General features: G+C 38.8%; 1 protein-coding gene across 2 annotated transcripts; it reads right to left on the reverse strand.

Annotated features, from left to right (window-relative positions):
• Positions 1–3,341: 3,341 nt before the first annotated feature.
• LOC124683411 (zinc transporter ZTP29-like) lies at positions 3,342–8,264 on the reverse strand. Of its 2 annotated transcripts, none has more exons than XM_047217926.1 (11): positions 8,174–8,264; positions 7,965–8,057; positions 7,801–7,887; positions 7,620–7,701; positions 6,795–6,856; positions 6,207–6,263; positions 5,891–5,931; positions 5,292–5,359; positions 4,474–4,530; positions 4,268–4,385; positions 3,342–3,446 (listed from the first exon to the last, which is right to left on the reverse strand). In XM_047217926.1, the coding sequence occupies exons 1-11, from the start codon at positions 8,255–8,257 to the stop codon at positions 3,401–3,403; spliced, it is 795 nt and encodes a 264-aa protein (XP_047073882.1). In that variant the 5' UTR covers positions 8,258–8,264; the 3' UTR covers positions 3,342–3,400. The 2 variants fall into 2 exon arrangements, with proteins under 2 accessions (XP_047073882.1, XP_047073881.1); XM_047217925.1 differs by having other exon boundaries at positions 7,620–7,704.
• Between the last annotated feature and the right edge of the window lie 5,365 nt (positions 8,265–13,629).

The raw sequence follows: 13,629 nt of genomic DNA on the forward strand, positions 1-13,629 counted from the left end.
AAGATTTTCTCATGCTTAATCCTTGAAGCTCACATGGGGAACTGGCAGTGGTACTTTTCCTTCTTCTCAAGCTTACACATAACTATAATTCTATCTGGGTTATTCCCGTGGTAGTGAAAGTTTCTCACTTGTTTAATGTGCAGTCCACAAAGTGCCTGCCTAAACTGGTAAACATCTTTGAAACACAATTTAAGCCTAAACTGCTACTCTAAATTTTCCCTACTCTCAACATACAAACCCTTTGAGGCTGCTTCTTTGCTCTGCTCTTTCTCCATTTTGGCTACACAAATGGTATGGACTCAAAACCATCATCTTCATCATCTGGAAGAAAACCTAACTACACTTCATCATCAGAAGGAGTCCAATCTTTCTTAACTAGCAGTTCAACTCGAGAATGTGATCTCAGAGTTGAACCCTACCTCTTTACTTTCTTCTTCACTGGCTTGTCCAATGGTTCACATCCAAATATATCCTCTGCATCACAGTCAAATATGACCCCACACCTTCTGCTTCTTCTTCTTCTTCTTCTTTGCACTTACTTTCTTCAATTCCTCTCTTTCCTTTCTATTCAATTCATCTGCATAGGCTGGGTCAACCTGGCATGGATACATCCAACTATCATCAGACTATGTGCAACTTCCTCCTCGTCTACATCCTCTTCTTCCTCTTCAACAAAAAATTCTCAGCAGTTTGTGTATATAAGGGATGCATGTACTTTGTGTTTGAAACTGATTATGATTGGGCTCTTCCTCCTCTACATGGACAGAAATGTGGCTTGGATAAGATATTGAAAATAATTTGGCCGCCTTCTTGGCCTTCACCGATGACACAACAATGGCTTGCTTGCTCTTGTCCCTCATCACAATTAACATCAATTTTCTAGACCTCTCATACTTCATGAACATTTCTTCCACCTTGATATTATTGTCCACTAATTCAAGCCATTCAGACCCTCCCCTTCTTCCTTTACATAATACATTGAATCACACAACACATAACCTTCCTTCTCGCTTAGTGACAACAAGTTCAGAAACCTAATATCACACCGATGCATCTTGGATTGCACAAATTTAACACCATCATATTGTACGTACATATCCCACATATCTGAATCATGCCTAAATGATAAATAATGCAAACATTCAATATTCTGCATCCCTACAATGAGCCAAATCAACAAGACCTAGCAAATATTTCTTCCAATTTCAAAATCTTACCCGTCGTTGGAGACGTAGTGGTTGAGCGGGTCCTCTCCGTTAACGAATGTTGATGACTCCAACTATGAAGAAACATCGGGATGCACCACCTCCCGCTCCGTCGTCGGAGTCCAAATCGACACACCCCATATTGAAGCCCGGGCCGAAAAGAACCTGCCAAACGAATCGACCGCCGTCACAAAAGTTGTGACCGCCGGGTCGTTACCCAGCTCGTCCCGCTCGTTACCCACGCTTCAGTTTAACTCCCCAGCTCGTCGGCCGTCGGGTCGTCTATCCCCCTCGTGACCCAGCTCGGCATCGCGTTCTCCTCTCCACGGCTCCGCGGCCCGGCAGACACGCGAAAGGCGTCGCACCGCACTGATCTCTTCCACCCCAGATTTGTTTTCTCGCGAGGTGGGCACGACCTGCGTCTTGTTTTTTTTTTTTTTTTTTTTTTTGTATCTCCTAGTTTAGCAACCGTGGCCCAGATCTGTCCCTATTTTTACTGCTATAGGAAATGTACGATCTGCTTCGGCAATACGAATTGTGTCCTCGAAACATGTGGGATTGGAGTTTAATTTCAAAGTCTAGGGTCACACTGAACTGGAGTAGTTGATTCCATTCCACTTATAAGTTGAAGATCTGGAAGCAGTTCTTTTATTTACCCAGGCATTCATCGAATCTTAGACACTGGATTTGTAATTGGCCCGGAGTCCAATTCAGTTCTTGGTCGCTACAATTGCAATTCAAATACCATGATCTGAACCAGAGTATTTCACGTGGAGATGCTCTGATATATATACGAGTGCAATAATCTGAGTCAGTTCAGGAGTATTTCAAGTGGAGTTGCTCAGTTTTCCTGCTTGTGATAACAGAGTGTTAATGTTAATTCGTGGTCAGGATGAAGGTATGGGAAAACTAAAAATGATGTGGATATCAACCCGAGAACTCATTACATAAGGAAGGTTAAGAGAAAAGGAATTTTTTTCAAGAATTTTTACACCGACCTGTTCCCTGCTCGTATCCAGAAAAGAGGAAAGATGTTTTGAAACTGTTTTATGCTTGCCCGAAGTATTAATCCTTAAGTTCATTATATCTTGCTAAAACCAATTAGATCCAAACCAAAGAGGTGTAGAATCAGCTACATGCTATATTCCACTTCGGGGAGTTGCAGCCTTTCAGACATGTTCTGGATCTCATGATTTTGGCGAACCTTTGCATTAAATAAATTTCACTGTATACTTTGTTGTATCGCATGAGGTACAATTATCTTCGATGACAAATGGTTCATCTCATAAACATTTTTGTTATTTACATCACATGAATGGTTTTTATCTCTGTCCTATAAGTACAGTTTTATTCATTATGTACATGACTTGTCTGAGTTTGAGGCTTATAATTTTCTTGCAGCCATGGCAGCCATGCATCAGGAGGACATCAATGAAGGCCCTGATTTGCAGGTCATCGTGTCAGCTTGTAGAAAGCTGTATCATGACATGTGACTCTATGCACATCCTCCCAATCGTGACCTGCAGAAAACACAGAAATGCAATGCTGCGATATGGTCATGTTGTCTTGCCAGTTCCATGAATAAAAATACTAAGGTAAGATGGCCAAACTTGTCCCCCCCTAGCCAAGTCTTTGCACTATGTATATTCTTAGAAGTTAAGTTTATAGTTTGCGTAAGTACAATTAACTGAAAATATGATTTCCAAAATATTTACCCATCATTCGTTTAACAATGACCACTTGGGTCTACATGATTAAAAAGAACGCACAAAGGAGTTAACTTGATGATGCAAGTTCTAGTGCAATCGATTGCTACGGTAGAGACTTGTTTTGTATCTGTGAAAGTCATTACGTGAGTGGAGGGTAGCTGAAGATCATTCATGGCTAAGAGGTGCCTACCCCAGTCGACAGGTTTTTATGTCCGTGCACAGTTACAGTAGGAATACTCTAGCAGTTAAACAGCAGTATTATGTACTATTAATGATACTTAATTTCAGACTTGAAGAAATGAAATTCGATGCCATTTGAAGGTTCAATTATTTATTTTTGGTAGTTTGGGGACTATTTTAGAAAGCATCATGACAGTCAGACTTACTTCCTCTGGATAGCGCAGTAGTAATGTCAAGGAAAAGTAAGATACCTTACTGAAAGTCCACAATGCATTTGCCCATAGCACTTATTGGGTTAGACTGAAATTAAGCGCTCATCTCCTTTGGAAGACTAATGTCCAGGAAGTGCAAGCTGCCAGTAGAAGTTCCATTGCACATCAAAACATATCTCCGAACATACTTGTAATGATGTTAAGTAAAGAGCCATGGTTGCAGAAAAGCTATGTTCTTATGTCATGATATCTCAAATGCTATGTTCTCCTATTCCTGTGTTTTAGGATCTTCTATTCTGAATAAGCTATAAGAAATAATGCGCATATGAAAAGGTTTCCTCCAAAACATATTGCTGATATACATGGTTAATTGAATCAATGTAACATTTAGATATTTTAATTAATTGAATCAAGGTCTACACCAATATTAAACAAGATCATACTGGTAATACTTGGGGATTAATCAAAGATCAACATATATTTAACGTTGGTAGACATGATTTCTTACGTTAGCCAAATTTTAAAACAATAGAATTGGGCTAAAGTAAATCTATACTTGTTTGATATTTCGTACTTTAAGTAGGAAGTTAGGAACACAAGTTAATAACATGATACAGGGAAAGTTGTAGTGTAGTAAATAATTTATGGTGTTTTAGTTCATAAGTCAGGTCTGCTAAAGATTGTCTGCAAATTTTGGTCATGTTCACCAAAGTGTGTTAGCGTTCTGTTTACTACTATATTCTGGACATCTTTCAGAATCTGGCCAAATGAAAAGCTGTGGCAAAAGATTGTGTGGCCAAACTGGGAGGCAGATTTGGTTGTGGTCTTTTAGACAAATTTGGCAATTATGGCTACAAGCTGACATGCATAATTACCATCCGAAATATGACTACACACCCCACGTACATAAAATATATTACCTTATATGATTTTAATTGTATTGCATCGTGAGTTAACATACCTCATAGACATAAATGCCATGCCAACAAATACAGCTTTCACAGCATCCTTGCGTCCAGCATACTCAATTGCTAATGGTAGCATCTCATACAATGTCAGGAATGCCATTACTCCTCCCACTGTGCAAAAAGGAAAACGAATAAAGCTAGTTGAATAGATAATTTATATTAATTATCAAATGTTTTTAATTTCTGAAACTGCTGTTACCTAATCCAAGTAGACCTTCCAATATTTCTGGATTTAGGTTGCTCGGAAATATATATGCTGCAAGAAACACAGTTTCATATGCATTGTTTGAGATACAAAGAGGAAAATATAAATGAAGTGCATGAGCCCAACCTTCAAAGGCTGTTACTCACTGAAGAGAAAAGGTTGAAATAATGGTAAATCCTAGAGAAAGATTAGTGCAAGTGGTTGTTCATTTTTTAATGCAGATCTTGCATATCACCGACTAGAGTGATTTTTATGGTCTAGAATGCACCCTGATACATTTTCAGCCACTGTACTTCTCAATCAGATAGTAACATGTGGTCACCACAAAATACTAAGGTACCTTGCAGCTGCTTTAGTCACCACAAAATTACTAATACTAAGGTACCTTGCAGCTACTGTTATTCACTACAAAATCTGCATATCCATTTCCATGTCTGACACTAGTACATATTATGCCTCACATGATATTTATATATGTTCCTCTATGAATGATGCATCTTGTTTGCTTAGGGTTAAGAATTTTTCGATGATCACTTCTGTCTTAGCTATGTTCATGACCAATTCATTGGATTTAACACTTCATAATACACAGTTTTGTATCGTTTCAAAAATATTTTATGTCACACATGGGTAAGTGGTAAAACTGTGCTGTATTATTCATTTATTTTAGTTCTTAAGTCTGTAAGAAATTTTTACACTGCCCATATTTATGTTTATTTCAATTTAATACAACAGTGCTAGGTTAGGGGATTAGCGGCACAAATGCTTTGATCAAGCCAACTTAATATAGAACAAATGCAGAGTCAACCTACCCACGATAATTACACCTAGTGGCTCTGCAAAACCAGAAAGTGTTGCTAGTTTGAATGCTTGCCATTTGCTGCATCATAGACAGAAAATAACAATATTATTAAACCGCAACCAGAGAGCTAACTTTCTTTCCAAATCAGTGACTGTAGTATTAATCATAAGATCTTATGTATTGTAGCAATTATATGCTTCTTTAGGTGATAAGCTGATAACTAGCAATTAGCCTTTTGAATTAAACCAACTAAGCCGTTCTTATTCTCTGATGATTTAAATATGTCATTCAAGATACATATAATTCAGCATTGCCATGCTAAGAATATACATGTTTCACTGTAGGTGTCCTCAGCCCAGCATGCACAGAGACCAAGAGAACATATCTAAGAATATTTTAATGAGGAATGACCATGAATGGCCCTCATGCACGAGGCAGTACGAGCATTTTAATTCTTATAGAACACATTAAGTAGGGGTATGGAATATTGCATTAACCAGGAATGAATAGTTATTTCGAAATTGAGACTTCTCCTGCCAGTGACAGTTAATAGTGAAACATAGAGTATAAAATCTACGATGCATATTCTGTAATAATTATAACCAGTACCTGCAAGTTGCAAAGTATGCAGGGAGAGCTACAGCAATGCCCTGCGCATGAAAAAAAAACACTGCAGATATTAGCAGATTGTTTGGCCATACCAACTTCAATTAATTGTGTAAAGATTCATCACAATATAGGAATTGTACTACTACGTGTCTTAAATGGCAGATTTGCAATGCATTGTGCCCATATAGAACGTGAGGAGCATCATGTACCAATTTCGTATTTTGGTAGTTCTCTGAGGTTTGGAATGAAAGTTACAGGACAATTATGGTTCCATATCCATTCACTATTCTATTTAAAAGTCAGTATATTCAATTACCTCCGGGATGTAGTGTAGAGCTATAGCAATAACCAAGTTAAGGCCAACACGAAAGCCCTGAAAGGTAGATAAGATTAATGGGGTGTTCAGCATAAACTACTACTATTGATTATTCAGTTTCTGGTTCATACATATTCAAAATGTTGGCAGTGTTATCAGCTTGAAAGGAACATGCTTCCAAACAGAAAGAAATATATATAACATGCTTGGATGGAGATGCAGCATCTTTAGACACATCACCCTTAGATTGAATTGTTTTATTTAAGACACAATTATTTGTGAAATGGAGTTTGGAGGTGTTCAACACTTCAAATGGTAAACAAGGTACGTAAACTAATAGAAATAGTATCTGTTAATATTTATAGTTCTTGAAAAACATCAATTGAAATTTTGAGTGTACATTTTAATTCAATGAAAAGGATAACATATACCAGTATTTACTAATCCCATCATATATGATAAACATACAATATGCTAGTATCTTCTCAAACATCTTACGTCTTTAACCATGAGTCAGAAATTTAATACATTAAGCATGCTGTTAAGAGAAAACGTGTTACTCTAAATATGTAAAACAGTGAATAATACCTTCGCAGTTCCCAGAAAAGCGGCAGTACCCACAGGGAAGTTTTGCAGACTCACACCAGCAACTGTTGAAATAAGAACTTTATTAATGAATGCGATCATTATAAATAATGAACTTGTAGGAAAGGGCTCTATCATTACTTGTATATGCATATATTGCCTACATCATTTCAATAACTATTTGTTTGGTTGGCTTATTTTAATTTTATTGTCTGACATTCGTAATTTATGAAAAACTACTGCTCTTAGACTTATCACTTGATAATATTGACTTGGTTTAGGTGTTCAATAAAACAGTAACTATCCCGGGTCATAACACTATGTTACACTGAACGTCCTGAAATTTACTGTCAATATTGCTTGTTAAATCATGTCTATGATTTTAAATTGGATTAGCTATTCAACCTGAACCAGTTAATCTAATTATTTTGTACTCTGTTGTATGAACAAGCTCCAAACATTTTTGTGGAGTCAATATGCTCTAGCTCAGTACTAGAATGTTAGATATAATCATATAGTATATGCATTTGAAGAACAATTATCATGATTTGTGGATTTCTGTATAATTACCTAAAAGGTGTGTTTTGTCTTTCTGGCCTCATGATGAAAACACTGATGTATTTTTGGTAGTTTATGTTACAGGTTTTGCTTTTACTTCATGGTGTACATTGTTATTTCTCATTTGGAAGGTTGAGAGCACAGACATTTATCTAATTATGCATACATTGAATGGTTCATAAACTGCTGGACATTAAATACATCAACTTAAATGTACAAATAATTTGAGCACAGCATAATGTATAGGGTACCAAATTACATTGGGCTTACCAATTGCGGTGACAATTACACTAAAGATAACTCTTCTTCGGTGTCTCATCATAAGTTCTTGCCGTGCTGTGCTATTAACAGTCTTCTTCCCCAAATGGAAAACAGAGAGGAGAATCATATTTAGTCTTTTCGAGAAACGCTGACTGAAAAAGTGTGTTAGCAAAGCTGAGGGAAGCTATACTTGTTTGTCATTTTCATCTGGCGGACTGCATTCTGGCTCAGGGAAGATGTCGGCAATTGCTGAAAATAGAAGTGCTCCAGCAAAAAACTGCAAAGCACAGGCTAAAATGATAAGAAAGGGTACAGATGCCTGAAAAATCATCTCGCTTACTGTCACAGTCTCACCCAAAGGTTCCCTTTCAGAAAACCAATCGCATTGACAGCATCATAAGCCAAGTCAAAGAAAGACATGCTCAACATGAGTCCAGTAGCAAATCCCTAAAAGGAGTTGTCAAAATGATAGTTAAATGTTGGTTCATATACAAATGAACTTCTGTTGTTCTTTTGGGTGTGATTCTTTGGTCAGCATTAAGTAGATGGTTCTAGCATTTTACCTGTAGTATCCCGAGTGTTCTGTTGTTTGGTGCATGATTTAATATTGCAAGTAATGCACCTGTTGAAGCATGGTAAAATATCATTGGCAAAATGAGTATGAAACTGTTATCTGACTAGTATGCCATTCCAACATTCTGGAAAGCAAATATGGGGAAACACCCATTGAGAGATATGTGATATATAGTGCATCAAATTAAACAGTTCACGTGATGATGAATATGTGATATATTATGAACAAAGAGCAGAAGCGGAGGAATGAAGAAAGATGTATATCTGCGTACCGAGGGAGGTGCTCAAGCCACCAACGAGAGACAGAGTGAGAGCAACAGCAATTTTGGGATCCATATGTACTGATTGACGGATTTAACTATTCCGTATGCACACTAGCTTTTCGTTGAACTGGAAGAACAGTAGAGGTATGGAGATGGTTAGAATGCTAAACTGTGGAAGACAGTAACAGCGGCTGTTGTGATGGAGATGTATGTGACCTTTATATACAGGCCTGGACGGGTGGCTATGACGTTAGGTACCTGTGGGCGACAGCTGATGATGCAACTGAATGAGAAGAATGGGGAGGTGATCAAGTGGAGCAGGAGGAAGCCATGGCTGACGCGGTGATATATATATGTAGCTTGAACAGTTGCTCTGGTGAGTTGAGGGGGGCAAGTTTGGAATGACTTGGCAGATGATTGCTTGCTTGGTTAAGGGTATGCCTGCTGGTAAGGTCAGGCTGTGAGGTAACTCTCTCCTAGATTTATTCTTTAGACGGGAAGCAGCTATTAAGGTCCAGGTATCTTACATGCTGAGAGGCAAAGCCTCCTTTTGTGTAGTACAACACAAACTATAGGAAGTACATATATATAAGTACAAGCCTCTTGCTGTAATGTAACTTTATCTCTTGGGAAAGTGGATGATGCAAGACCTTTTTGTTGTCAGCAATCTAATGGATTTCATTCGGAGTTTTCATTTTATAACATTACTTTACCATGAAATGAAAATAAAATACTACCTCTGTCCATAAATAGATGCCAAAAATTTGTCTAAATTTGAATGTATCTAGCCACGATTTAGTGTATAGATACATCCGAATTTAGACAAATCTTTGACATCTATTTATGAACGGAGGGAGTACAATTCTGTGGGAGCACAATCTATCGCAAATGAAGCTCCTGTAAATAATATGAGCTGAGGTTACCTATCTAGAGCCATGAAACAAGCCTCCTGTTGCAATGCGTGATTGCATCATCATCATAATCGTATAGTTAACTCAATGCAGGAAAGTAATTGATGATATGGTTTATATGAAACGTAAAGGAGAAAGGATGCAGGAAGGTGGAGTAAGCATGAGGCGGACGTAACAAAAAAGACGCCCCAGACCCCAGTAGCCGATTGGTGCTCAGATTAGATTAAACTCTTGCGTTGCGTATCCATGTTTGTATCGTATCCTAGCAGCTAGTAGGATCATGTGTCACAAAAGGAGAACCATGCAATCCAAATGCACGCACGCATGCTCCGTAAAGAGAAAGCAGCAGGGGACGTGTAGCTATGCTACGTAGCGGTACACGAGGCCAGATCTTGACGCAGGCCGTCGTTGTTGTCACCGGCGGCGCCGCCCTCGTCATCGTAGGTTGCGGCGCACGTGGTGGGGAGGCGGATGAGCATCCGGCGGTCCGCGCCGGAGATGAGCGGGCCGGCCAGGAGCATGCACAGGCACGGCTGCCCCAGCTCGCGCACCGCCGAGCAGCACTCCTCGTTGGGCGGCGTTGGGCTGAAGGGCGCCACCGCCGCCTTGCACGGGATCATCAGCCGCAGCAGCGCGCTGAGGTAGTTGTAGCTGCTACTGCCGCATGCCGTCGCCGTCGCCGACTCCCCTTCTCCTTCACCTCCTTTCGCCTCTGATGATTTTCCAACGGCGTCGAGCACTAGGAACGATGGCACGAGTAGTAGCAATAAGAGCAAGACTAATTTCTTAGCTCCTCGCTGATGAACCATCCCGTTAACAATTTTGCAATCTAGCTTGTGCAGCCTGCTAAATGCACATCATAAATAGGATGTGATGATAGGATTAGTTTTGGTAGGTAAGTCATGTGGCGCATGGCTAGCTTCTCGGAAAACCAGGGAACAAATGCATGACTGATTCTTGCATCGGGGCCATAGTGTTCGTGTTCGTGTTCGTGCTCGTCGTCACCGTGTCCAAAACTAGTTCACCATTTTTCTGTCAGCTTAGACTATGAAACTGACGCTTTTACTATGATGTAGTTTAAAATGCTTGATCACAAATTGATATTGTCAATTTAAAATGCTTGATCACATATTGATATTGTTTAAGTGCTTGATCACAAATTGATATTGTCAAAAATGCATCGTCGCCTTTGAGCACTTTCATGCATTCCTCCACTATTGAACCGTCTTATCTTGCTCAACCTCTTCACTTTAGTTGCTACAAGTGGCTTACAAGAGGAAGTTTGATGGGGACATAAGGGAGGGAAGAATGGTGAGAGAATTGCTTCTTTACCACTATATATATAACTATATACTATATATGTCGTCCACTTCAGTTTTCTTTCTATCTATCCATTGCCATCAGATTGTTGTCGGTGGGCTGCCCGTTAAGTACTGAGTGCAATGTCCATTCGCTGGATTGTTAACATATGTTAGCCAAACAAGTACGAAAAGTCATGTGGCTCAAAATTATAGGAGAACGAACCCTAGTTTCTATTTACAGCTCTGTGATTTAATATTTATGTTATTTTTCTATCGATGTCTTATTGTCTTCAGAAAAGTATAAGATCATGTCTTAGAAAAACTTGCTCATTTTCTTAGACTTTATTTTGTAATCGATAAAGATAACTTATGTATCTCCATCATGTACCATTTTCTACTATAAATATAGCCTCTGCGGCTGATGGCACTGTTTGTAAAAAAAAGTATGAAAAGGCATGCATGCAAAAATGTAAAGCTACTAGAACTTGGTTTAGGAAACCTAATTGTTGCACTAAGTGAACTTCATCCAACCGTTTCTAACCCCACAAGGGGAATACTAATAGATCACGGAGGTCAGGTCGGTCCGTCGATGCATTGTCACTCACTACTGTCAAGTTGGATGGAACAACGTGCCGAGATGTGATCGAGCTCCACTTTATTAAGAGCAAGTATAATGGAGGTGGCAATTTGGCTCATAGGAGCAAATGCTCTCATTATATAAAATAATTAAAAAACAATTTTAAAAATGTTAAAAAATTCTGATATAAATTTGTTGGTGTACATCTTGACATTCTATGTTAGTGCACAAATTTTCGTGGAGAAACAACATTTTATATGGCGTGTACAAAAAAGACAAAAAAATATTCTGTACGTAGTCGTGTTATAGCATCAAAACTTGTCTTTTTTACAGGAGCCACAATTATTTTTAGTTTTTTTTAAAAACTTGTGTACCAACATAAAATGTCTAGATGTACATGTAAAAATTTAGTTTAGAATTTTTTGACACTTTAAAATGTGGATTCACATAATGGGAGCATATGCTCCTATGAGCCAAAGTGCATTTCCCAAGTATAATAAGGTAAAATAATATAGTTTTGCTGAGTTGAATGAGAGAGAAGAGAAAAGAGAACAAAAGGAGGTTGTAGTATAAGAGCTAGCTGCAGCTCGTGCTCCTAAGTACTTTGTGAGAGTGCAAGTTAGACCATATGATAATAAAGTAATCCACGGAAATTCAATTCAACTCAACAAGTCGATTTTTCATGAAACGACTTTGTGAGCGTGTAGCACGTCAAGATGTACATGCGAATTTTTCGTTTTAATTTTTTTAATTTTCAAATATGTGTAACATCCATTTCAAAATAAAGGGAGCATATGTTCCCATGTGTCAAAACACCACTCTCATCATACTTATATCTAACTATTATATGTGTTGGCTATTAAGTTAACTATAGATGACATGGCAATAACATATAACCAACTGCTGACTTTTCTATTATTCTTGCTCTAACGGAGGACACGGAAATTTTATGGAACAGTTCAATGCTTGTGAAGAATCTCCCGAAATGTGGCTTGGCCTCCACTTAGGCTTTGTTGATTGGTGATAATAAAATGATTAAGACACTAACGTGCGTGCATCAAGTGTAACCAGGTGCTTAGTCTAAAAAAACAGTGGTAAAAATCAGCATTTACGACCTTAGAAATTCTTTGAGTGAAGAATGCAGAGATTTGGGATTTTGTTTCTTTTTCTAATAGCACTTCCGCGGCTCTATGCATCATACTGAGCAGCATAAGACAACTCGTAGTACGAGAGGCTGAATCAACAATTTAAACTCTGGTGGGTTGAGGGTCAGGGTGGGCATTCGGTTTTAACCGAAATTTCGGTTCGGTTTTTGAACAAATTTGGTTTTCAAAAATGGTAACCTAAATTGGCATGAAAATTTAGGAAACCGAAGATTCGGTTAACCGACAAATTCGGTTCGGTTTTCGGTTAAAACTGAATGAACCTACTCACTTGAACAAATAGTAGGCATCACCGAAGAAAGCAAATAGTGATTGACATATCAACACAAAAAGCATCAACTACGCAAGAAATTAACAAATGAGCACCAATCGTGGAGGGATGCTATTTGGTAGGCTGCGGCACTCGTGGTACAGGTGCATCACTCGTGAGCGATTAAAAGGGGTAGCTAAGACTTCGAGCGACGTGTTCTATTATGCAGGCTTCACGCTATATTCAGAAAAAGCTAGTACATCAAAGACCAAAGTCATACATTGAATGAACAATTTTTGGAACATCAAACGCAATTGGACTTCTATGAAATGATCGGTTTATGCACAAATTGATGGTAGCTTACTCAATTCGGTCTATTCGGTCTTGTTCGGTTGGTGGGGCTAAAAACCGAATTCTACCAAATTTAATTCGGTTAGTGTAAATGGAAACCGAAAAAATAGCGGTTAATGGAAAAAACCTAGATTTCGGTTAGTTCGGTTTCGGCTTCGGTTCGGTTTTCGGTTTCACGGTTTTTATGCCCACCCTGAGTTGAGGGTGATTGAAAGAACATCTCTCACATTATGTTTTGTGTGTTTGATGTCAATATATGTGATACACTAATGTTTGATTAAGTGGTACAGGGATTACATAGATATTTATTCATGTGTGTTGGATTTGATCGTCTGTCAAAAGTTATCAGAAAATGTTGGCCAGGCCGGATAATCCGGGCCGGATATTGTTGAAATATCCGGCCCCCTGTTTTTGGCTAAGTCTTCGAGGAAAAGCTGCTCAGTATGGGGGCCGGACTTTTGCCCGGATATTGTCCCGGTATTGTACCAGGGCCAGAATATCCGGGCCGGATATTTTGGAAATATCCAGCCCCCCCGAATTTGGCTAAGGACTGGAAGAAAAGCTTCTCTGGCATAGGGCCGGACTTTTGGCCGGATAATGTCACGGTTTTGTTCCGTAGGCCGGATTACG

This window comes from Lolium rigidum, chromosome 1 (assembly GCF_022539505.1).
Source record: "Lolium rigidum isolate FL_2022 chromosome 1, APGP_CSIRO_Lrig_0.1, whole genome shotgun sequence".
Classification (NCBI taxonomy): domain Eukaryota; kingdom Viridiplantae; phylum Streptophyta; class Magnoliopsida; order Poales; family Poaceae; genus Lolium; species Lolium rigidum.

Bases quoted from the DNA above. Each gene is read 5' to 3' on its own strand.
- LOC124683411 (XM_047217925.1), bottom strand. From the start codon at position 8,257: ATGATATTTTACCATGCTTCAACAGGTGCATTACTTGCAATATTAAAT. The intron at 7,888-7,964 runs GTGAGACTGTGA...TGTGCTTTGCAG, and splicing joins TTCTGAAAGGGAACCTTTGG to TTTTTTGCTGGAGCACTTCT. The intron at 5,932-6,206 runs GTAATTGAATAT...TTTCATGCGCAG, and splicing joins CTCTACACTACATCCCGGAG to GGCATTGCTGTAGCTCTCCC.